Source organism: Mauremys mutica, chromosome 10 (assembly GCF_020497125.1).
Source record: "Mauremys mutica isolate MM-2020 ecotype Southern chromosome 10, ASM2049712v1, whole genome shotgun sequence".
NCBI classification, from domain to species: Eukaryota; Metazoa; Chordata; order Testudines; family Geoemydidae; genus Mauremys; species Mauremys mutica.
In genome coordinates, this window is record NC_059081.1 from 63,415,627 (window position 1) to 63,438,504 (window position 22,878).

The window sequence follows — 22,878 nt, forward strand, 5'->3', positions numbered from 1 at the left end:
CACTTATTATCAGGGATGAAATGTCAGTGGTGAACCATCAAGCAACACAATTAATAGACTCAGATTTTTAAGGCCAGAAGGGACCACTGTGGTCCATCTGCATAACAGAGGCCAGGGAACCTCACCCAGTAATTTCTGTATCCAGCCCATAACATCTGGTTGATCTATAGTACAGCTAATAGAAAGACAGAGTCTGCAAGTACTGGAAAATCCACAACATCACTAGATAAGCTGTTCCAAAGATTAATGACCTTCACTGTTCGGTTCTGAGATGAACCCAGAACAAGAAAGACAAGGAATGGGGGAGCTGTTTAGGCTTGGATCAGCTGTGGAGAACATGAGTTTCAGTCTCCTAAATATCCTTTTTTGTCCTTCATGAATTCCCTTTTCAGAGCCCCGCCCTCAACCCCTCTGTCAATTTCAATTTCCCCCATTTCAGAAAAGTTAAATACTGAAATACAAAATGAAGTTAACCTCAGATCTCTTTACAGACCAAACAGAGAACACACTTCAGTGTGAAAGCAAAAGGAACCAGACAAGGGGCCTTATCTGCAGTGACTGTTTATAGAGGGGATGGTATGATGAGGTTGCCTACAATGGCACATGTCCCATCTGTGACTGCTATTAGCAAATATCTCCAGTGGCCAGAGATGGGACACTAGCTGGGGAGAGCTCTGTGTTACTACAGAGAATTCTTTCCCAGTTGTCTGGTTGGTGGGTCTTGCTGACATGCTCAGGGTCTAACTGATCGTCATATTTGGGGTCGGGAAGGAATTTTACTCTAGGTCAGATTGACAGACTCTGGGGACGGAGGGGGGGATTTCACCTTCCTCTGCAGCATGTAGAATGGGTCACTTGATGGAATGAACTAGAATAAATGGCGAATTCTCTGTATCTTGAAGTCTTTAAAATGATGCATTGAGGATGTCAGTAACACAGACACAGGTTATGGGCCTATTACAAGAGTAGGTGGGTGAGATTTCATGGCTTGCAATGTGCAGGAGGTCAGAGTAGATGATCATGATGGTCCCTTCTGTCTTTAAAGTCTATGAGTAATGCAAGACTAGGAGAACGCAAATCCCAGCGTAAGAAGTTCAACTTGAGGATGGCTGTTGAAGAGACCCAGTGCAGTAAGTAGCCTCCTGCCATTTCTCTTCTGAGGCTTGTGGTCAATCCCCAGTTCTGGACACAGGGATGAATTCTGCTCAGTTATACTGGTTTAAATCTGGAGTAACACCATTGACAGGAGCAGATTTACACTGATGGGACTCAGTAAAATTTGGCTTGATCTCTCTGCAAATTCATAGATCCTTCTTGAATGGATAATAATGGCCAATGGACTGATATATGAAATGAGCTAACAACATGAACACACACAAATGTAACGGCTGAAGAATCTGAGCACAGGAGATTCACCTCTCTCTGGAGTATGGAGAGGACCCATCATCTCTTATTTTAATTTATATAGAGGTTTTTCTGTGGTGCTCCCCATCACACTATGTTTAGCTTGCAATTAAGCGCTTCACATATTGGCTTTGCCCTCACAACCACCCTGGATGTAGGGATGTATTATTATCCACATTTCAGAGTCAGGAGATGGAGGAGTTAAGTGACTTGCCTAAGGTTGTAAAGGAAGTCAGTGGCAGAGCTGTGCCGCCTGATGGAGTTCACCAGTGGTGCCCAACACAATCAACTTCCTGTAACTACTGGTGACAATAGATTATTGCTGGACATAGGTCCTTCCTGTCTTTTTTTTGTTTGTTTGTGTCTCGTGATGAAACAGAGCAATGGGGATAGTAAAATAGCAGAATCCTCTCCCTCCGAGAAGCCTGATGAAAAGATGCAAGGAACAGAAGAGTCCCATATACCTTACCCCAGCCTATCAAGGTGAAGCCCCACAGGTATTTGGTATCCGAAAAGAAAGCCACAAAGATTAGGCTGTGCAGGTAGAGGCCTTCAACCAGGATCCAGTAGTAGTTGGTGGCCAAGAAGTAAATAAACATCACAACCGCAATCTTGCACCCCGCCTGTCGAGGAACCCAAACAGAAAGCTAATGGGTTACCATTCCTGGATACAGCAACCATCCAAGAATCACCATTATGCTACTGAACCCATTGCACACGGCTCCTATTCTGACAACTTTTCTTCATCTCTCTGTAAATAAGACACGTTAAAGGCAGCAAGGCCATCCTTAGCACAGTGTCAAGTCTGTGTAAAGTTAACAGCTCTCCTTGCTTTGTAAGGATCATCTGTGGATGCATTAGTGCTTGTGGAAGTGCAGAACGAACAGCATCCCTTTGAGACAGCTAGAGTGGGGGCGAGAGCTGTACAAGCTTCCCACGCCGCTCTGTTACGGCAGCTTCATTATGATCTGCTAATGCAGTCCTGGGTCTCACTCGAGCAGAGAATGACAAGTGGCTCAGATTTTGCAAGGAGGCCAGCCAGGGTGACCCAAACAAACAAGCAAATGTGAGTCAGTCTGATCCCTATTAACAAAGAGAAGGATTCACAACAGAAACAGGCAGACAAGTATTGAAATCTGGGGAACAAATTTCAAAGATGCTTAAGTCAGAGGTTCTCAACCAGAGATATGTATACCCCTGGGGGCAGGCAGAGGTCTTCCAGGGGGTATATAAATATCTAGACGAGTTAGCCTAGTTTTATAACAGGCTACATAAAAGGCATTAGCAAAGTCAGTACAATGTAAAATTTCATACAGACAGTGACTTGTTTAATACCGCTCTATACACTGAAATGTAAGTCCAATATTTATATTCCAACTGATTTATTTTTTAATTATACGGTAAAAATGAGAGTGTGCCGTGACACTTCTGTATTTTTAGATCTGATTTTGTAAGTTTCTGAGGGAGGTAAAACTTGGGGATATGCAAAACAAATCAGACTCCTGAAAGGGGTACAGAAGTCTGGAAAGGTTGAGAGCCACTGGCTTAAGTGACTTAGGAATCCAAGTCCCATTTTTAAAAGCATCAAGCAGTTAAGTGAAGATTTTAAAGGTATTTAGGCACCTAAAGATGAAGATAGAGGCCTAGTGGGATTTTCACACGTGCCTCAGCACCTAATTCCCATTTGCACCTATGTACTTTTGAAAATCCCACCAGGCGCCTATCTTCACCTTTCAGCACCTAAATACCTTTAAAAATTTGGCCCTAGGAGCCAGAGTCTTACTGACAGTCAGTGAGGCCCAGATTCTCATAGGCCCCCAACTTCCATTGACATCAATACCTTTGAGGAGCCGGGCCTCGGGATCTTAAGTCACTGTAAGAAAATGAGATTTTTGCCCATTGCATACTGAATTTTCAAGAGCCCTCTCCTCAGGATCAGCCTGATATTTTATACTGATTCATCACAGTAATCCCTCGCCACTCCGGAAGGAATACAGATTGTCCTAAAGGGGCATAACAAGTCAGAGAACCGTTGACTAGCAGGCTGACTGTTTTCCCTGAGAGTCAATGCTTACGTATTGTGACTTGTCAACTGCAGGTGCCACTACAGTGCTCCGGAGGTCACTCATCAGCAGGGAGTCCAGTTCTTTTACGCCTATGTGCGTATGCACAACTTTGTCCTTGATAAAGATGCTGGCAGCTCTTAGCATGAAAGAGACAAAGAGATGCATGTGGATGCAATTCCTGGTGCAGTGCAGCCTCCTATGGGAAGAAAAGGATAATTTAGAGAGGCTATTGAATTCAGCCAGCAAAAGGGCAAAATTTTTGCAGTAGGCTCTGGGATAATCTATGGCCAAGCTCAGTAAGTTCAAGACTTCCTCATCCCTCGACTTAGTCACTATATCATACTTTAAGGACTCTTTTATTTAGTATTTTTGTCCTTCCTAAGAAAAATATAACAGAGCATGATTACTTAGCGATGACAGTTACCTACAATATTCTTGCTGAACTTTCCTGTCGTGAGACATTTATACATATAAATGGATAGAGGATTCAAAATATTCTTTATCTTTGAGTTCTGCCTGAAACTCTAGCCCACAGCATAATCTTCAGAACCCCTGCATGGTGTATCATTTAATAAGGCTTAAAATGCAACACCTCACATGAGCAAACGTCTACAAGTCTCAGCTGCTGACAGTCTGCAGCTTGTTGTTAGTAAACTGAATAGAAAGCCTGTGCCAGATGCCACCCTGACAGCAATAGAAACTAATTGGGCTGAATCGTACAACCACTTACTCCGAAACTTTGTGCATTGTACAGTGCATAATGCTATTGAAGGGGGAAGTTCACGGTATTATGCACTGTGCTTGGTAGTAAGAGTCTGCAGTACAGCATCCTTAAATTACATAGGCCCCAAACTCAGGAAAGCATCTCTATTCAGGATAGTCCTCCAGCGAATGCTTAGCATCAAGCATGTGCTTAAGTCCCATTTGTGATGCTGGCAGACCAGGTGCCAGCTCATGCCAGAGCCCCAGGCCGATTCATTGTGTATTCGTATAGATCAAAGAGATTATTAAATGTATAAGAGTGTATTTGCTGTTTAAATGTCATGAAAACTAGTGGGATGTTACTTGCATTGTTTTCACTTATCTGGATCCTGCTATAATGTAGGAGCAAACATTTCCACTCTGTGTACCCCTGTAACTAAATAACCCATCGAACAAGCCCTAAAACACAAAGGAGGCACTGTGGAATGCAGATGAGGAACTTGAACAGAAAAGTGCTAATTTCAAAGCAAGTGGTCATTAGGTGTGATGCCCAGAGGTCAGAGACTCAATGCATTCCTCACTCGCAGTCATCAAAGGAAAAGCCCACATGGGTAGTGACACGGTCAGCTTGTTTTCTGTGAGAAGAAGCTATAAGTATGGATTCAGGGAAAGATGTTTCACCTCTGGACTGTTTGGACTCTGACAGGGAAGTGTACCAGATACAAAGCCGAGGTCCCCAAAGACAATCTGGGTACCCTGAGAAGACTTTTGGGAAAGTGACAGTTTATGACATCACTGCCACCATTTGGAATTAAAAAGTGTGATTCTTTGTGCACATATTTTATCTGCTTTAACCTCTCAATAACTCTCATTTCCTTTTCTTAGCTAATTAGTAGAATTGGCTACTAGTGTTGTCTTTGGTGTAAGATCTAGAGCACCAATTGATCTAGGGTAACTGATCTCTTTTGACGGGGAGCAAACAGATGTGATGTGATGTGATGTGATTTTCTGTTTAAATGACCATTATCACAAAGTCCAGTTTGTCTGGGTGGCAAAATAAACTGGAGAGTCTAAGGGGACTGTCTGTGAACCCATGGTAAGACTGATACAGTGATCCAGGAGTTCACATTTGTTACTGCCTTGGTGAAATCTAATTATAGAACCCACAACCAGTGTGGGGTGTCTGCCCTGTTTTCTGACAGTCTACCTTGAGGTTGGCACTCAGAGCCGTGAGCCACTCCAGACAGCGTGACACCACTGACTTTCACAGATTCACATAAAGACTACCAGTGACGGAAAAATCCACAAATGTCCCTAAGAAAATTGTTTCAGTGGTTAATTGACCTCAATGTAAAAATACGTACCGTGTTTCTAGTCTGAAGTTGTCTAGCTTCAGTTTTCAATCCCTGGGTCCTGTTAAGCCCTTGTCTGATAGATTAAAGAACTGTCTACCATCAGAATTATTTTCTCCTTGTAAACCATGATCAAGTCACCTTTTAACCCGCTCTTTAATAAACAAAACAGATCAAGTTTCTTTACTCTCTCACTATAAGACACATCCTGCAGCCCCTATAGTTCTTTTCTGAACCCTTTCTGGTTTTCCAGCACCCTTTTTGAAGTATGGACACCTGAACCAGACAGTAATAGTCTCATTAATGCTATATACACAACGATAATGCCACCTCCCCATTCCGACCGGATATTCCCCTGCTTACATGGATCGCATTCACTCAGCAGCTACCAACTCACAGTAGGAGCTCACAATCACTTAGTTCTCTACCATTTCCTTTACAGAGTGACTGCGTTCTTATTGACTTAAGTGGGCCTTAAGCACATGAATGTGCCGAAGAGCTCTCCTGAACAGAAGTGGCCCTGGAGTACGTAGGTAAGTATTTTTCTGAATCTGATTCTAGCAGAGGTCAAACATCTTGCTGCTTGCAATAGCTTCCTCTACCCACACCCTTGCAACTAAAACAATATAAACATTTCTTCCGAGATTAAGCCTTGCTCACATGCTATGGAAAAGAAGTTGGAAGAATGTGTGTAACTGCACCACCTGGGGACACCAGCCCTACTGCATAATATTAACTCCCTAAGGTCCTTTCCCAGTATGCACTGGGTTTCATGCTGATGACTCAGTAAGGAAGGCAATCATTATTATATATTTTTAAAGCCATAATAGAAACTCAGACAAAATTGCCAGAAACACCAACAAGTACATATGCTGACAATGAAAACACTGCATAGTCTTAATACTTATTTATAAATATATTTATTTATACTTATTTATAAATAAGTAAGTATTTATACCTGCCTCTGGAAATTTCCACTACATGCATCTCATAGAATCTCAGGGTTGGAAGGGACCTCAGGAGGTCATCTAGTCCAACCCCCTGCTCAAAGCAGGACCAAACCCAACTAAATCATCCCAGCCAGGGCTTTGTCAAGCCTGACCTTAAAAACCTCTAAGGAAGGAGATTCCACCACCTCCCTAGGTAACCCATTCCAGTGCTTCACCACCCTACTAATGAAAAAGTTTTTCCTAATGTCCAACCTAAACCTCCCCCTCTGCAACTTGAGACCATTACTCCTTGTTCTGACGAAGTGAGTATTCCCCCACGTAAGCTCATGCTCCAATACATCTGTTAGTCTATAAGGTGCCACAGGACTCTTTGTCAAGTCTTACTACTGTAACCCTCCTCCTCCCTGCTCCTTTCCCTTCCTACTGTTTGCCCCCATCATTTTTTTTTTCCTGTCACAGGTCAGGTTTGCACTAGGACTGTGATATCCCTAAGAGGCCTGGCCCAGAACCTGCAGCCCAGGAGGGTGCCGTGGCAAGGGGCTGTCTACGTTACAGCAGCTTCCCTAGGCTGACCTAGGGGTCGCAGCACTGCTCTTAATGGCTGCAGTGCTACTTGCATTCCCTGACATTCCTCTCCTGCACCTAGCACACTCCTCACACCAGGATTCATGAGGAGGTTCTCTGCTCTATGGCTGTCTTCTGCAGTGCCTGCACCAGAAGAAATCTTCCAGAGCCAAAAACAGGGCGGGCTTTCAGAGCTCCTCTGCAGCCTTCTTACACAGCATAAAGAGGCCAGAGCAGAAGCGAGGATCTCACTGTTTTTCTGTTTGTCTTCCGTGAAATGCCTAACACGCTGCTGGAGACCATAATATGAATAATGGTCATGGAAAACCTGGCATGCAGTCTTTAGAGTTTGTTTCTTCTTTGGTTATTTCAAAAGAGAGCATTAGAGTGAGCATTCAACTCCTAAAGTGTTGGCAACTGACTATAGCAATATCCCTATGAGTAACTCGAGCGGATAATTCCACATGCCAGCAAGTCTATTGTTTCAATTGTGAAATAAGCCATTAAGCCTCAGAAACAGACTATAGGATAAACCACTCTGATCATTCTGTGCCTCACTGTGCTGTCATCTTTAACTGTTCTGGAAACAGACAATACAACATGTCTTGCTGCTTGCAATTTTTGCATGGCCATTGGAAATTATTTTCCATTGAAAGGTTTTAATGTGTTCTTTGTGTGATCAAAGCTTTACACAGTGGATAGCCATTGAAAATTACTCCATGCAGTGCACAATATTTACTCTCAGCACCGCAGACAGGAATATACAAAAGCATCAAGAGATTGGACAGTCCTGTGTGAATAAGGAACATAAGATTATCTCTTGTAGAGATGATGGTGCAAAAAGGGGACAGAGACCAGCTGGGACTATGAGTCTCTCACCTGAAGTAGCCGATGATGAAAACAGCCACTGCCAGAGAACTGAAGGACATAGAATATCCAACAGTGTACATAATGTAGAGACGTTCAAAGAATTCCTGCTGGAAAAGAAAACAAGATCATTTCCACTTTATTTTCTTCATGTGTGTGTACAGTCTCCAGTAATCCAGTTTCCCTTAATAAGTGACAAGCCCTAATGTGTGTTATTGGGCCATATGCATCCCTGCTGTAACCCCACTGACATCAGCGGACTTACACCAGTGAACTTGCTGTGCTGCCATCCCAAAGAATTCAAGATTCATCAGTCTACAGTAGGGGAAAAAAACAAACAAACCACAAGAGTATTAAAAGGAATAATTTGGATTCATATATTTGCCTTCTGGTGTTGTACTCTTTAGGGGGTCACTTTTAAAACTTTATTCCACAACCATGGAAAGTAACATTTTTTTTAAAAATGAAAGAGGAGAACCTGATTCCTGGAGCTGCAGATTTGAAGAAACGCACTGACCACCATTCAAAAATCACAAGAGCAGGCGATATTGGCATCATGTCTGTAGTCAGTTCCCTCCACTAGCTTTGGTGGGAGGGAGGGAATAACTGGACACACTTCTCTTGCCCTGGTATCTGCTCAGCTCCATTGACTTCTACACTGGAGGGGGTGGAGCGAAGGCTCTGATTCCTCCTCCTCCTCCTCCCTGATCCCTCTCAGCTCAGTTGCTGATGGCATTTTAGAATATGTTTGTCTAGATCATGGCCCTGAAGAGGGCTGCTGTGCGGCAGGTTGCTGAGAATCTAGCGTGAATACATCACACGGCTCAGTATTAAAAGGAAGAAAGAGCTAGCATATTTAGACCCAGATTCTGAAGTGGGATCCATCCGAGCACACAGCTGCAAAGACAGACATTGATTTCAATGGGAATGATGGGCCTGGCAGCTTTTGAAAGATCTATTGAGCATTTATCTGCATCATCAGGTGCCTAAGTACCTTAAAATGGCCCAGATCCCACAGACATAAGGACTTACACCTCACCAAAGCTATATATATAATATATATATATATATATATATAGGGGAAAAAAGTATTCATAAAAATTTTTAGTATCAGAGGCGTGTGGCACCTTATAGACTAACAGATGTATTGGAGCATGAGCTTTCATGGGTGAATACCCACTTCGTCGGATCATGCATGTATTCACCCACGAAAGCTTGTGCTCCAATACATCTGTTCGTCTATAAGGTGCCACAGGACTCTTTGCTGCTTTTATAAAAATGTTTGAGAGTCTGGGGCTTTCAAAAAAAAAATACTGATCGGTTATACAGCACTTTCCATTCAAGCATCCCTAATCTCAAGATAAACAAACAACAACATTATCCCCATTATACAGATGGGAAAACTGAGGCACAGGCAGGTTCATTGACGTGCCCCTATATCACCAGCTGATTCAGTGGCAGAGTACCAAATTGAGCCCAACTTTCTTCAACCCCAGCCATGGGACAAGAATTTTGGACCCAAGAATTTGGAGTTAGTCCACCCCTGCCAAAAGCAGATGCCATGCTGACTGAAGCCAATGGAAATTGCAGCTTTGCTGCTGTGGCTGAATTTAGCCCTCACAACCACACTAACCACAGCGAGGAACACCTGAATGGGGAAAGTGCCTTCAGTTCATAGATTCAGTGTCTGCAGTTCCTTCATGTCTACATTGTTTTAAATAAGACTCCTCATTTTATGACTTAAAAACCATTGTGTAAATAAAAGACCCTCATTGGGACTGATGCACCATTATTAAATTAGGACAACAGTATGCAGGTCATTCATATTTCCAATTGTTTCTGTACAGAACCATCAAGGAATGAAAAGTGTGTACAATTTCCGGACTTGTTCTTCCCATCCAAACTCTCATGCTCTGTGATTGCATTGGAAAAACACCCCCATACCTTCCCTGAGCTGATTTCTGGCTGTAAGTAGCGAAGGCAGTCCGAGTAATTGGCCCACGTTCGGTTCAAACCCTGCACAAGGTCCCACGTTCCATTAGGGCTACAGTGTCTGAAAGCCACTCCTGCAAGGAGGAAATGAGTCTTGGTTAGTCTGCAAGGGTCCTTTGCACCACCTGGCTTTTCATTTGCTTCAGATAAACCCTCTGAGGACTACAAGACTGGCGGTACCTTTGTGATTGAAGTCATAGATATAAGGAGGACATGGAACAGCCAAAATTTTTCCCAGTGAGCCCCTGGGCCAGCATATTAGTCCATCCCATTCTGGAAAGCAGTTACCCTCTGCAGACAAATAGAAGGAAGACATAGAAAGGAGAAATGAAAAGTATGAGACAAGCCTCTATGCTGCTTATTTTTTTACTGTATCTCCTAAATATTTAAAAGTATCTTGCAATTTAGTTACCTAAGGATTAAAAAGCATTAAATTTCTTCCCAAATAACTTAATTGATAATGAATCAGTGATATCTAGCTTATACCCCCAAAACACAGTATCAGTTTATTTAAAAACCCAATTCGTAGACGCTTTAGAGATGCAGACAGTTCCCCACTTCCATATAACTCTTCATCTCTGACTCTCAACCCACCTACTTTACACCATCCATCAACCTTAACTCTGCTCTCCGATGTTTGCAAAATATGTCAAATGTATTGACAATGGTCCCCCATGAATAGGAGATCATATAATGCTAGGAATTCGTTATTTTGACAATTGCACACATTTTTGTTGATTCTGGGAGCTGTGGTATGAAACGTATATCAAGGTATGTCTATGAACCTCCTAAGTTGATGGATCACCAAGGATGCTTCACCAACAGTGGTCAGGGAAGGTGCTTGACACTCAGATCTTTAAGAACACAGTATATTCAGAAAGCTGCAAGCCGGGGGACATTCTTTCCCACCCAGCAGGTTACCATTTGCAATGCTGAAATGCCAATATTGGTCCGAGGGGCCCAGCCATCCCCTTGTTCTTGAACCCATACATGGAGCGCCTCGACAGCACCAAGGAAAGATTCAGCCACTGGCTCAACAGGTGCAGAATGATATTTGAACATGCTTTTGGTTGACTGAAGAAACAATGGGGATTGTTTACTCACAAGATTGGATCTCTAAGCGAAGTATCTGAACAGTTATAGCTGCCGGCTGTGTCCTGTATAATATCCATGAGGCAAAGGGGGAAAATTACCACCAGCATGGAAGGCTGAGATGAAACATGTGCTGAACTTCAGCAGCCGGACACAAGAGTTATTAGAAGAGCTCAACATGGAGCTATGCCATTAAGGGAGGCCTTGAAAGAGCATTTAATCAGGAGCCACAGTAATGCACTGCGGTGGACTGAGCTCTACGCGGCCCTGCCACTTTGGGGCCTGTTGGGAATTGCCTGGTGCTTGTACATTTATGACTGTAGCACTGTTTGTCACTGATCCGAGGAGTTCCGTCACACTGTACAAGAAGCGTGTCAGTGCTTTCAGTTCCGCTAGGCACTCTGCAGAATAGGTTGTCAACGAAAGAAGATGAATTATTTTCCAAAAAACAGAAGTTTATTGAGTAACAAAAACAGTGCAAGAAAAACAGGTGCAATTTAAAAACAAATACGTTTTAAAAGAACTAAATAAATTAATGGAACAGAACTTAACAAGGGGAGAGAACATTCATGTCCATTTTTACCTTCACCCAGCAGCCGTGGCTCTCCCAGGTCAGCGTACGTGAAGTGGTGGTTGTCCTCACTGTCCCGCAGTGTGCAGTTGTAGGGGTAGGGACGCAGCCCCTGGGGCCATGTGGAATGTTGAGAGGGGTGTAGGTAGGCACTAAAATGGAGTTCTCCCTGGAGGGCAAAAGGAGCTTAGCCTGTGACTGTCAAACCTGTCAGTCCACCTGAGTCTGCAGCATCTGTTTGCGCTGCTGGAGAAGCCCTTGTATGTCCTGGTGCATCTCCTTCTCCTGTCCAGATCTTCCTTTTCCATAAAGCCTGCAATATTCACATTCCAGGCCCTCTGCTCACGGTCTGATGCAGCACTGGCTTGCTGGAGCTCATTGAGCATGTCGTCCCAAGTCCTCTTCTTTCTCCTCATCTGGCTCAGGCATTCCACCGGCGGGGAGGGGGAAGCCCTGAAAGCTGCAGCACCAGCAGCTCCAGACAGAACACAGGTACCATCGGCACTATAGCCACAACAGAAAGTGAAGGATTCAGAACTCCCTTTGCTTGCTCCCCTCGAGTTTTACACAGGACGTGCTTATTGACACTTCTACCTGGGATTGCTTGCGCACAGCACCTGCCATGGGGAGCATGGCTCACCAGGTGTGGGAAATGAGGAAGGAATTGCTCAGTTGCATGAAACTAGGATGATAAGGCACTGAATACAGGCAAGGGTGATTTTAGTGGATCTCTCACTCCTGAGGGTAACAAAGGCACAGAGATCACAGCTGCTGCCGGCATCCCGAAGCCGCCTGGGCCTATATGTTGCTAGCCTGTGTACTGCAATGGTGCCTGACCAAGTCATCACAGATTGGCATGGGAAAGTGTCCTGCCACAGAGGAAGAAATATGGCTGCCATCCCTAGAAAGCTTTGGGAGAGGATTGCAGAGAACCTCCATGCAAGTTTCATCAAGATCTCTCAGGAGAATTCAAAGAACATAAGAATGGCCCTAGTGGGTCAGACCTAAGGTCCATCTAGCCCATCAACCTGTCTTCCGACAGTGGCCAATGCCAGGTGCCCCAGAGGGAATGAACAGAACAGGGAATCATCAATTGATCCATCCCCTGTCGCTCATTCCCAGTTTCTGGCAAACTGGAACACAAAGGATGCCCCTGTGTACATAAACTGCTCTGCATGGCCTCCACTGCCTAACTCTACAGGGGAATGAAAAGCAGATAACTGCCTCTGCTTGTACGAATCACTACCTCTTCTAGGATGAATAAATTAATGAAAAAAGTTGATAGCTACATCCTGCTAAGTTGGGAGCATCACTGGAATGGGAAATATGTTTACACACCTACTCAAGGTTCCTTCCCCGCATCAGGCTTGCCTGTGCTCGACCCCCGGGGCTGACTGAACTGCGGTGGAGTCTATAACAGGTCCAGCACATCTGGGCCCCCCGTCACATGTTTCCCCCCGCCCTCATCCTCCTCACCCTTCATGTCAGGGGCCTGTGACTCAGCTCCTTGAAGATATCCACAGTGGCGTGCGGGGCGTAAGTGGGGTGTGCACCAAGCATGGGATGCAGCTCTTTGTAAAAGGGGCAGGTCTGCAGCTCAGCACTCTATTGACTGTTCGCTTCCCTGACCTCGATATGCCTGCTGCAGCTCCTTGGCTTTCACGCGGCATTGCTGCCGGCCCCTGTCATTACCCTTCTCCTGCATCCCCCGTGCAATCTCCCCATAGATCTTCAAATTTCTAAGGCTGGTCCGTAGCTGTTCCTCACAGTCTCTTCTCCCCACAGGCCTAGGGGAGCCAACATCTCCCATCTACTCCAGGCCAGAGCGCAGCTGGAACGTGTAGCCAGCATGGTCAGCTGGGCAATTGCACATAACAATAGAGAGCTGCAATGTGCGCTCATCAAGCTGGGCAATTAGGAAGAGGCATTTCAAAAATTCATAAGGTTTTAAGATGGGGGGAAGAGAGGCTTCCGGTGTCCGTGACCCCCCTGGGTAGTGGAGTTCACATTTGTGACCAGAGCGGTCAGTGTCAGGCATTGTGGGATAGCTGTTGGAGGACTGTTAGGGTTGACATACAGTGTCTACGTGCACATCGCGTTGATCTCAGTACATCAACCATGGCTCTATGGCATTTGGGGAGGCGGGAGGTGTGACTGTGTCACCATAACAGAGAACTTACATTGGTGAGAGACAGACTCAAGTGTAGTCACATGCACAACTAGGTTGATGCAAGGCAGCTTATATCAACCTAACTTTGCAGTACAAACCGGGCCTTAAACTCTCCACATCACTTAGCCTGCCTCTTTTATTCACCCAGAGAGAAATACATGTCATTCATCACTGCAGAACAGACACTCAACAACCTTTCTGGAAATATAATTGAAATTATTCTATTAAAGAAATAGCAACCAGTTCAGTTACCCTTCATTCACTGGCTCAACACATCTAGTCTCAGAGCAAGTATACCCAATTATATTTGGCTGCTTAAAAGGTGTTGGCTTTTGAATAAATGTAAAATCTGATTAACTTTTGATCCAGTAATTTGCGCGTGGTTAAAGATTGTTCCAGGTGATGACAAGTATAATTCTTAATGGATGAAACATGTAAAGGACTTCACTATTAAGAATAAGTATAAAAGGCTCATATATTATTTCAGGTCCACTGCAGGAAGTCACTACCATCAAAAAAGCAGATCAAAGAAAAATCTTAACTTCGGGGCTTCTTAAATCTTTATTTTTAACTCATTCTGTAAAGCGTTAGGGCCAGACACTGATCTCAGTTACACTAGTGTAAATTTGGAGAAACACCACTTCCTAAGAACAGGGTTATTTCAAATGCACAGCATTGTAAAGAAAGCATCCTTATTCAGGAAGCACTTACACACATGTGTTTGTACAGCATGTTCTTAAAGTTAAGGATGTACCTATATCCTATCTGGAATACGGACTGATTTACGCACATGTTTAAGTACTGTCGTGAAATATGAACCAGGATTTCATCTCAGGACCTAATATTTATTTTTCTGTGCCACCTCGACAGAAATGTTTGTGTGTTACTGTAACTCACATGACCTAAGCCATTGGACTCTGCATTCATTTTTGTGGCGCTCTCGTGAAAACAGGCTTCGGTAAGTATTTTGTTCACCGAGAGTTGTTTCGTACATGTAAATAGTTCACATACATTATCTGGTAGAAGGAAAAAAAAATACTTTATGTTCAATTGAATATTAACTTGCCAAAACTTTCCTCTAAACAAACACCATAAATTATCTCTCCCGAAATCTTCATACATGCCATGATGAAACAAATTATGTCTTTAAAAAAAAGATAGAGACAATATTCTAAAAAAATGTAGTCATGTAGCTGTCTTTCTTCTTACTCATCCTTCTTTCAAAAAACATGGAAACCATGATTACTATTATTAGTGATATTATTCTTACAACTGGCACTAGTATTATTGGTGAGATTGTGATAGCAACCATAACAAGACATTGTTACTGACAGTAATAATATGTCTGTACAGAAGATATGTTTTCTTATTTAGACAAAACCAAAGGAAAACAAAGCAAAGCCTAATTTTATGGTTTCCCTTTTATCCAAAACTCCTTTTACTCCAATATAAATCTCTTCTCTAATTGCTCCCAAGAGTATCTCAGTATTTATGCAAAAAGAACGAGGAGTCCTTGTGGCACCTTAGAGACTAACAAATTTATTTGAGCATAAGCTTTCGTGGCTATTTGTGATGTCTTTGAAGCATTTCATGTAAATGGGGTTATACAATATGGAGTGTTTTTTAAAACTAGGGTGCAGATGCACTGATATGTGTTTTGTAGGAATTCATCCTGTAATGACAGGGAGATAGACTAGCAGACCTTTTCTAAATTCTAGAGGCCAGATTTTCAACTGGTGAAGCCAACAGAGTTATAGTAGGGTAACACTAGTGTAAGTAGGAAAAGAATCAGGAAACCTAGAAATTCAAGTCCTGACTGGTCTGGAACGCTCCATGAAAAAACGCAGAACTAGTGAAATGGTGATGTCTAGAGGTGGGTGAATTTTGCTTTGGGCAAATAATTTCACACACACACACGTCTAATTTGGCAAGTAACTTCAGCCAAAAAAAAAAAAAAAGTTTTGGAATATTTTGTTTCACTGTTTCTGAAACAAAAAGGTTTTGACATTTTGAAATGAAGCGTTTCATTTCAGCAATTTCAATGGTGAAACATTTAAACGTCTCATTTCGAAATGGCGTTTCATATAGAAATTTAGTTAATTAAAAAGGGCGAAAGACAACTATCTCACCCGCAATTGTTTCAGGTTGAACAAAGTGTTTAGTTGGATTCTACACAACATTTATTTTGCATTTTTTCAGTTCAGCTCTGAACAACAAACAACAACAACAAAAATTAAAAATCCATTTGCTCAGCTATTGGGATGTCAGAAGAGCCAAAAGAGTAAAAGCTGATCACCTGAGAGAAGAAGGGATTTTAAGTCTTGGTAGTTGTTAATTAAGACAAATCAAATATTTAAGTTCAGTGGCTAACATTTTAGATAAAAGAAAGCTTTGTTAAAGATTTTGTAGCCTCGTCCTTTCAATTCAGGTGTTATAAATAACAACAATAAAGATGTCTGAGACCTTCTAGCAAACCAGGAAAGATCAAACTGGACGTTCATGATAGCCATGATAAAATCTCTCCCAAAAGAGCAAAAAAGGCAGGTTTTTTAAAAACCCTTTTCAGCTCACCTTTATGCTTAACTCCACTGCAGTGTGGAATAATAAAACAAACTATGAAGAGAACATGGTATCTCACGCACATAGATTCATAGACTTAAGGTCAGAAGGGACATCAATGAATTCCAGTGACTGGAACCTCACTAACTACAGATATCCAAGAATGCTAAAAAGCCTTGATCAGTTTGAAGCATCAGCCTATGTGCAACCTGGTCTGCTTGAGTCAGAGATAAATTGGGAGAGAAAGAGAAATAAGGAATGTCTATTAAAGGCACATTTCACACACACACTTGATTTGATTCAGAGAAATGCTGAAGAAAAAAATTGGGATCTTTCTGCATTGATCTCCTGCGCTTTGAGATGGTCGATATATTTGACGGTCTTGACACCCCATTAGTACTGCTGGTGTAGGGAAGAGAAAGAAATCAGTTGCTTAGGTACTTCACCTCCTTCTTGTAGTTGGGTAGTGATGTTCAGTTCACACTGAATTTTGGCTTCCAGGAGAAGATAAATCTGCTCCTCCGTGGTAATCGTGTCATCAGAATCCACCTGGGTGGGCGGGAAAAAAAAAAAGAAGTGAGGAAGGATGTTACTTGGATCATTTGACCCTTGGCTGTATTTTAATGGGAGTGCTCTAAAAGAGTTAATTGTCTAGACCTGCATTTCTAAGCATTTTAACATTTTCAAAATTAATGTTTCGATTTTTACAAATTGACACATTTTTGTTTTGAATTTTACTTTTTTTTTAAATTTGAGGTTGGGGTAACTTTACATACTGGTTGATCTGAGACAAGTTCCCTCCCCCCCCCCCCCAAAATAATTTCACCAAAAAAAATGTAAATAGTTTCATTTCAAGTTGACCCAAAACTAGTTTTTCTGCAATTTTGCAGTTCAGCCACTAAACTGAAAGACTGGCTATCCCCAAAACTCTAATTCCATCAGTTTACTGATTAACATTCTCATCATGTCGGCATTTTCAAAGGCGTATTCCCCTGTAGCCGTTGAGAAAAACTTCTGGCAGATTTAGATACGCCACTGGCAGCACCCTAAGTTCATAGTCAATACCTGACTTTCAGTCTACGTACTAAAACAACGAGGAGTCTGGTGGCACCTTAAAGACGAACAGATTTATTTGGGCATAAGCTTTCCTGGGCTAAAACCCACTCCTTCCGATGTATCTGAAGAAGTGAGGTTTTTACCCACGAAAGCTTATGCCCTTTGCACTTGCTGTATTCCTCCCTGGTCCCCTTGTATTAGAGCATCTTAAGGGTTGCTCTGATTTGTACTCTACTTCCCATCTCCCCTTATGCACCCTGGAAAACAGACTAGTTGAAGCATAGTGCATTCTGGCCACACTCTCCATCCACCCCCTTTACACTGCCACTCCATCTTCTACACCAGGGCTGAGAACAGGAACCTTGACACAAGCACTACCCCAGATAGGCAGTCCCCTCTGCATAAGGGATACTTTCAGAAGGCTGTTTCCACACACTTCAAAGTCTTTTCTAGAGCACAGGTCCTTGGCCGGGGGGGGGGGGGGTAATGCATGAATTCTGCTAAAAGCATGTATAATTCATGCCAGAATAATACTCTGCCCTTCTGTATCACCTTCTGTCTGAAATTCTCAAAGCCCTTTACAAACATTAGTGAATTATGACTTAACACATCCCGATGAGGTAGGTGTTAAGCCCATTTTATGGAAGGGAACAATGAGGCAGTGTTAAGTGACACACCCGAAGTCAAACAGGAAGTCTGTGGCAGAGCAGCCAGATCTCCTGACTTCCATGCTTGAGCTGCTGGACCACTCTCCTTCCCTCCTATAAAGCATAATGCACTGAATGCATGCCCCTGCGACTGCATATGCAAATGTCAGGGGTACATTAGCCAAGTCTCCTGAACCCAAACTCTCAGAAGCGGAGTTTGTTGGACTGAAATCAGACAGGCTCAGCTTTTTACCTAACCTGTCAGCTCAGCCCTAGCAAATAAGTTGTCTCTTTCAAAACACCCTTATCTACAGATCTATTATTCAGGGGAGGATATTTCATAAGCTGAGCTTCTAAATATTTCCCAGCCTCATCCGCATCAAAAATAAATGTGTCTCTCAAAGTTCATATGTAATTTAGCTAGGTACAAGTTTGTCCTTTTTTGTGCCAGTTTCCCAGTAGGTAAATCTTAAATTCACACCGGTTTTCTTTTCTTGTGTCAAAGGAAAAAATACTAGAAAAGTAAGAGCTATGGAAAGACCATACTTCATGTTCTCCCCCACCCCATCCCACTGCTGCTTTAACCCATTCTTTATCCAAATATGATAAATCAGACCTAAATAAAAGTTAAAATGCATCTCTAATATATAGTGCTGTTGGCCCTCTGGAGCACCTGAACACAACATATTTGAGTGGTACGGGGTCAGAGATGGCTTTATGCTACTTTACTTCCATTTACAATCCTGAGGCAAATGTAGCCCCTGGTGTAAAGTGGAGCAGCCTCAGGGCTGCTCTAATTTATACCAACAGGAACAGCTCCCTATGAGCCACCAATGAGGACTGGCCAGACCACGTGGCACTCAGGCACACACCCTCTACCTCCGCACCGTTTCCTCCGCTGAAGTATAAAGGAGAACAGGGCCTTAATTAGGGTGGGACGAGCAGGGCAGCTGCCCAGGGTGCAAAGCCATGGGGGCAGAAAAATGAGATGGAGAAATACCCCCCCCCCAAAAAAAAAACCCCACCACACAACAGCAGGGGGCACAAATACGTTTGCTGGTCCCAGATGCTAAAATGTCTAGTTACAGCTTTGGGGGAGAGGGTGGTGTAAAGCCACTGTCCTGGGGGAATCCTCACCTTCACCATTAGGGTGGCTTTAAAAGAACTTAGATACACTCCGGGATCAAGATTCAGGTACCTCATATGGCAACACACACCACTTAGCATTTACAATAGCATTTTCGAAGCACTGTAAAAATATTAATCCTTCTCCAATTCTACCTGAAGCACTCAGCCATCTTCTAAAAAGACACACTACTCACTTAGGGGAAGAGACCCTAATAATAAGGTTATCAGTAGGAGATGAAGGACCAGGGCAAGATTTTAAAGATTACATGAGTAGATCTGGAGGGGTGTGTGTGTGTGGGAGAGAGAGAGAGAGAGAGACCTTTTTCCAGGCGGGTGGAAGAAGGGGAAGCAAATTCAGCAACAAGAAACATTTTGTACAATTGTTCTGGTCAAATTAAACTTTAAAAAGAAAAACTCCAACACCTCCCCCCGCCCCCACGGGCCAAAACATACCTTTTCTTTTGACAGTTTCTGAGCAAAACATTTGTATTTTTTCTGTCCAAAATTACTTTTCTTTCCAGAATTTCCTTCAATTTTATTTAAGCACTTGAAATGTTTAAAATGATCAAGATCCAAATGAAACATTTTACCCAACCTGAGTTGAGGGGTTTTGGTGTTTGGGTTTTTTAAACTTTTTGATCCATCAAAAACGTTGAAAATTCCATTTTCAATTTGACCCCCCATTTTTTCCCTCCCCAGAACTGCCCACAAACTTATTCGCCCGGCTCTACACCCAAGATTAGTTTCTAATCCCTTTGAAAGCAGTACTGGTGAAAATATAGATCTCAACAGTTTGAGGGCAAAGCTAATCACATGCCCAAGCTCCACCCAGGAGCGAAACGTTACGTGTATTATTGAAGTGCCTAAAGGTAGGGGGGCCATCGGCACTCAAACCATGGCCCCGCCCTTCTCCCTGAGGCCCTGCCCACCTGCCACCTCCCCCCCCCCCCAAGGCCCCGCCCCTGCTTGCTCCTCTCTGTCTCCTCCACCCTGTCACTCGCCCTTACGGCCAGTAAAAAGTGATGGGGCCTTGGCCCCCTGGCCCCTTCTGTTCCAGGATCCCTGCCTAAAAGCCTAGCCATGGGCCAAGGCCTCCACTGTGCTTGCAAGACTTCTCAGTGTGATGCCATTAGCATTTTATAAGCATACTCCTCGCTCTTATCTAAGTCAGAGGTTCTCAAACTGTGGTCCATGGACCACCAGTGGTCCGCGAGCTCCATTCAGGGGGGGTCTGTGGATAGTTCCCTCTAAGGTGCACACCTGGGCAGCCGCACACAAGAGAATGAAGGACCACCCACCTAATTAGTGGAGCCGCACAGGTGTGGCTCCACTAATTAGGTGCCTGGACCCTGGAGACGATGCACATGTAAGGTGAGGTGGTGGCCTTGGGGGGAAATACGAGGTAGGAGGCAGTGGGGTGAGAAGAGGGGATGGGGGGAATTTGGGATGTGCAGGGTTGCGGCGGCAGTGACTTTCCCCAGCTCCAGGGCTGTGGCTACCAGGGAGAGAGAGCCCTCCTTCCCAGCTCCAGCTCAGGGGCTGCGGCGGGAAGGGAAAGGGGGAGAGACACCCCGCTCCTTGCCAGGCCCAGCTTGGGGGTTGCTGGCGCAGGGGAGAGAGAGAGCACATCCATCGCATTAGAAAGATAAGACTACTGATATTAAAATACAAGTTGTGCGCTTTTATATGTAGAACCAAAACATGTTATTAAGTTTTTATTTTATATAGCGCTTTTATCCAAAGTGCTTTACAACAGTTAGCTAACGGTACAAACAACATTTGGAAAGATTATTAAGTGGTCCGCTGAGACCCTCAGCAACTTTCAAGTGGTCCGCGAAAAAAAAGTTTGAGAAACACTAATCTAAGTAATTAACCTATTGACTAGTACCAGACCCAGGACTGACCCATGTGGCCCCCCTAGATACGCCCCTCCCAGTCCGACAGAAAGCCACTGATAACTACTCTGAGTACGATCTTTCAACCAGTTGTGCATCCACTTTATAGTAATTTAATCTAGAACATATTTCCCTAGTTTGCTTATGAGAATGTCATGTGGGATTGTGAAAAGCCAAAAACCAAGTTATATCATGTTGACTGCTTCACCACAATGCACTAGACCAGTAACCATTACAAAAGGAGGAAATTAGGTTGGTTTGGCAGGATTTGTTCTTAACAAATCCATGCTGGCTATTACATCTAGCCCTATTATCCTCTATCCTATTATCTGATTGTTTAATAAGTTGTTCCAGTATCTTTCCAGGTATCAAAATTAAGCTGACTGGTCTATAATTCCTCTGGCCCTCTGTGATCTCCTTTTTAAGGATAGGTGTTATGTTTGCCCTTCTCCTGTCCGCTGGGACCTTCAACATCCTCTGAGAGTTCTCAAAAATAATTGCTAATGGTTCTGAAAGTACTTCAGCATGTTCCTTACGTACCCTAGGGTGAATTCCGCCATGCCCTGCTGATTTGAATACATCAACTTATCTAAATATTCTCTAACCTGTTCTTCCCTACTTTGGCTTGCGTTCCTTCCCCCTCGTTGCTGATTTTAATTGAATATCTGGTCACCATTAAAAACAGCAAAGAGTCCTGTGGCACCTTATAGACTAACAGACGTTTTGCAGCATGAGCTTTCGTGGGTGAATACCCACTTCGTCGCATGCATATAGTGGAAATTTCCAGGGGCAGGTTTATATAGGCAAGCAAGAAGTAAGCTAGAGATAACGAGGTTAGTTCAATCAGGGAGGATGAGGCCCTGTTCTAGTAGTTGAGTGAAAACCAAGGGAGGAGAAACTGGTTCTGTAGTTGGCAAGCCATTCACAGTCTTTGTTTAATCCTGAGCTGATGGTGTCAAATTTGCAGATGAACTGGAGCTCAGCAGTTTCTCTTTGAAGTCTGGTCCTGAAGTTTTTTTGCTGCAGGATGGCCACCTTAAGATCTGCTATTATGTGGCCAGGGAGGTTGAAGTGTTCTCCTACAGGTTTTTGTATATTGCCATTCCTAATATCTGATGTGTGTCCATTTATCCTTTTCCTTAGAGACTGTCCAGTTTGGCCAATGTACATAGCAGAGGGGCATTGCTGGCATATGCTGGCGTATATTACATTGGTGGACGTGCAGGTGAATGAACCAGTGATGGTGTGGCTGATCTGGTTAGGTCCTGTGATGGTGTCGCTGGTGTAGATATGTGGGCAGAGTTGGCATCGAGGTTTGTTGCATGGATTGGTTCCTGAGCTAGAGTTACTATGGTGCGGTGTGCAGTTACTGGTGAGAATATGCTTCAGGTGGACAGGTATCTGCCCCTGGAAATTTCCACTACATGCATCCGACGAAGTGGGTATTCACCCATGAAAACTCATGCTTCAATACGTCTGTTAGTCTATAAGGTGCCACAGGACTCTTTGCTGCTTTTACAGATCCAGACTAACACAGCTACCCCTCTGATACTGGTCACCATTAGCCTTTTTAGCGAAGACTGAAGCAAAATAGGCACTAAATACCTCAGTCTTGTTGAAGTCATCAGCTCTCCTTCCTCCTTAAGTAGAGGTTCTACAATCTCTTTCACCTTTCTCTTGCTCCTATTGTATTTGAAGAACCTCATCTTATAGCTTTTTCTGTCCTTTGCTGGGTGTCTCTCATTTTGTCCCTATAGGCATATGCAATACAGCTCTACTCCTCCTCAGCAATTCATCCATGTTTCCCCTTTTTGTAGGACTCCTTGTTTAATCTTTCAGTAATTAAAGACTTCCTGATGGCGT

General features: G+C 43.5%; 1 protein-coding gene across 3 annotated transcripts in view; it reads right to left on the minus strand.

Moving 5' to 3' along the window:
• Positions 1-22,878, minus strand: part of PTH2R (parathyroid hormone 2 receptor) — a 104,593-nt gene that overhangs the window by 57,808 nt on the left and 23,907 nt on the right. For 2 of the 3 annotated variants that reach the window (XM_045031743.1, XM_045031741.1), the window contains exons 2-7: positions 16,736-16,838; positions 10,078-10,188; positions 9,850-9,971; positions 7,918-8,015; positions 3,480-3,666; positions 1,874-2,027 (exon numbers count right to left, since the gene is read on the minus strand). In XM_045031743.1, the coding sequence (XP_044887678.1) occupies positions 1,874-2,027; positions 3,480-3,666; positions 7,918-8,015; positions 9,850-9,971; positions 10,078-10,188; positions 16,736-16,838 (775 nt within the window). The remainder of the gene's footprint in view (positions 1-1,873; positions 2,028-3,479; positions 3,667-7,917; positions 8,016-9,849; positions 9,972-10,077; positions 10,189-16,735; positions 16,839-22,878) is intronic. The other variant, XM_045031742.1, reaches the window with a different exon arrangement.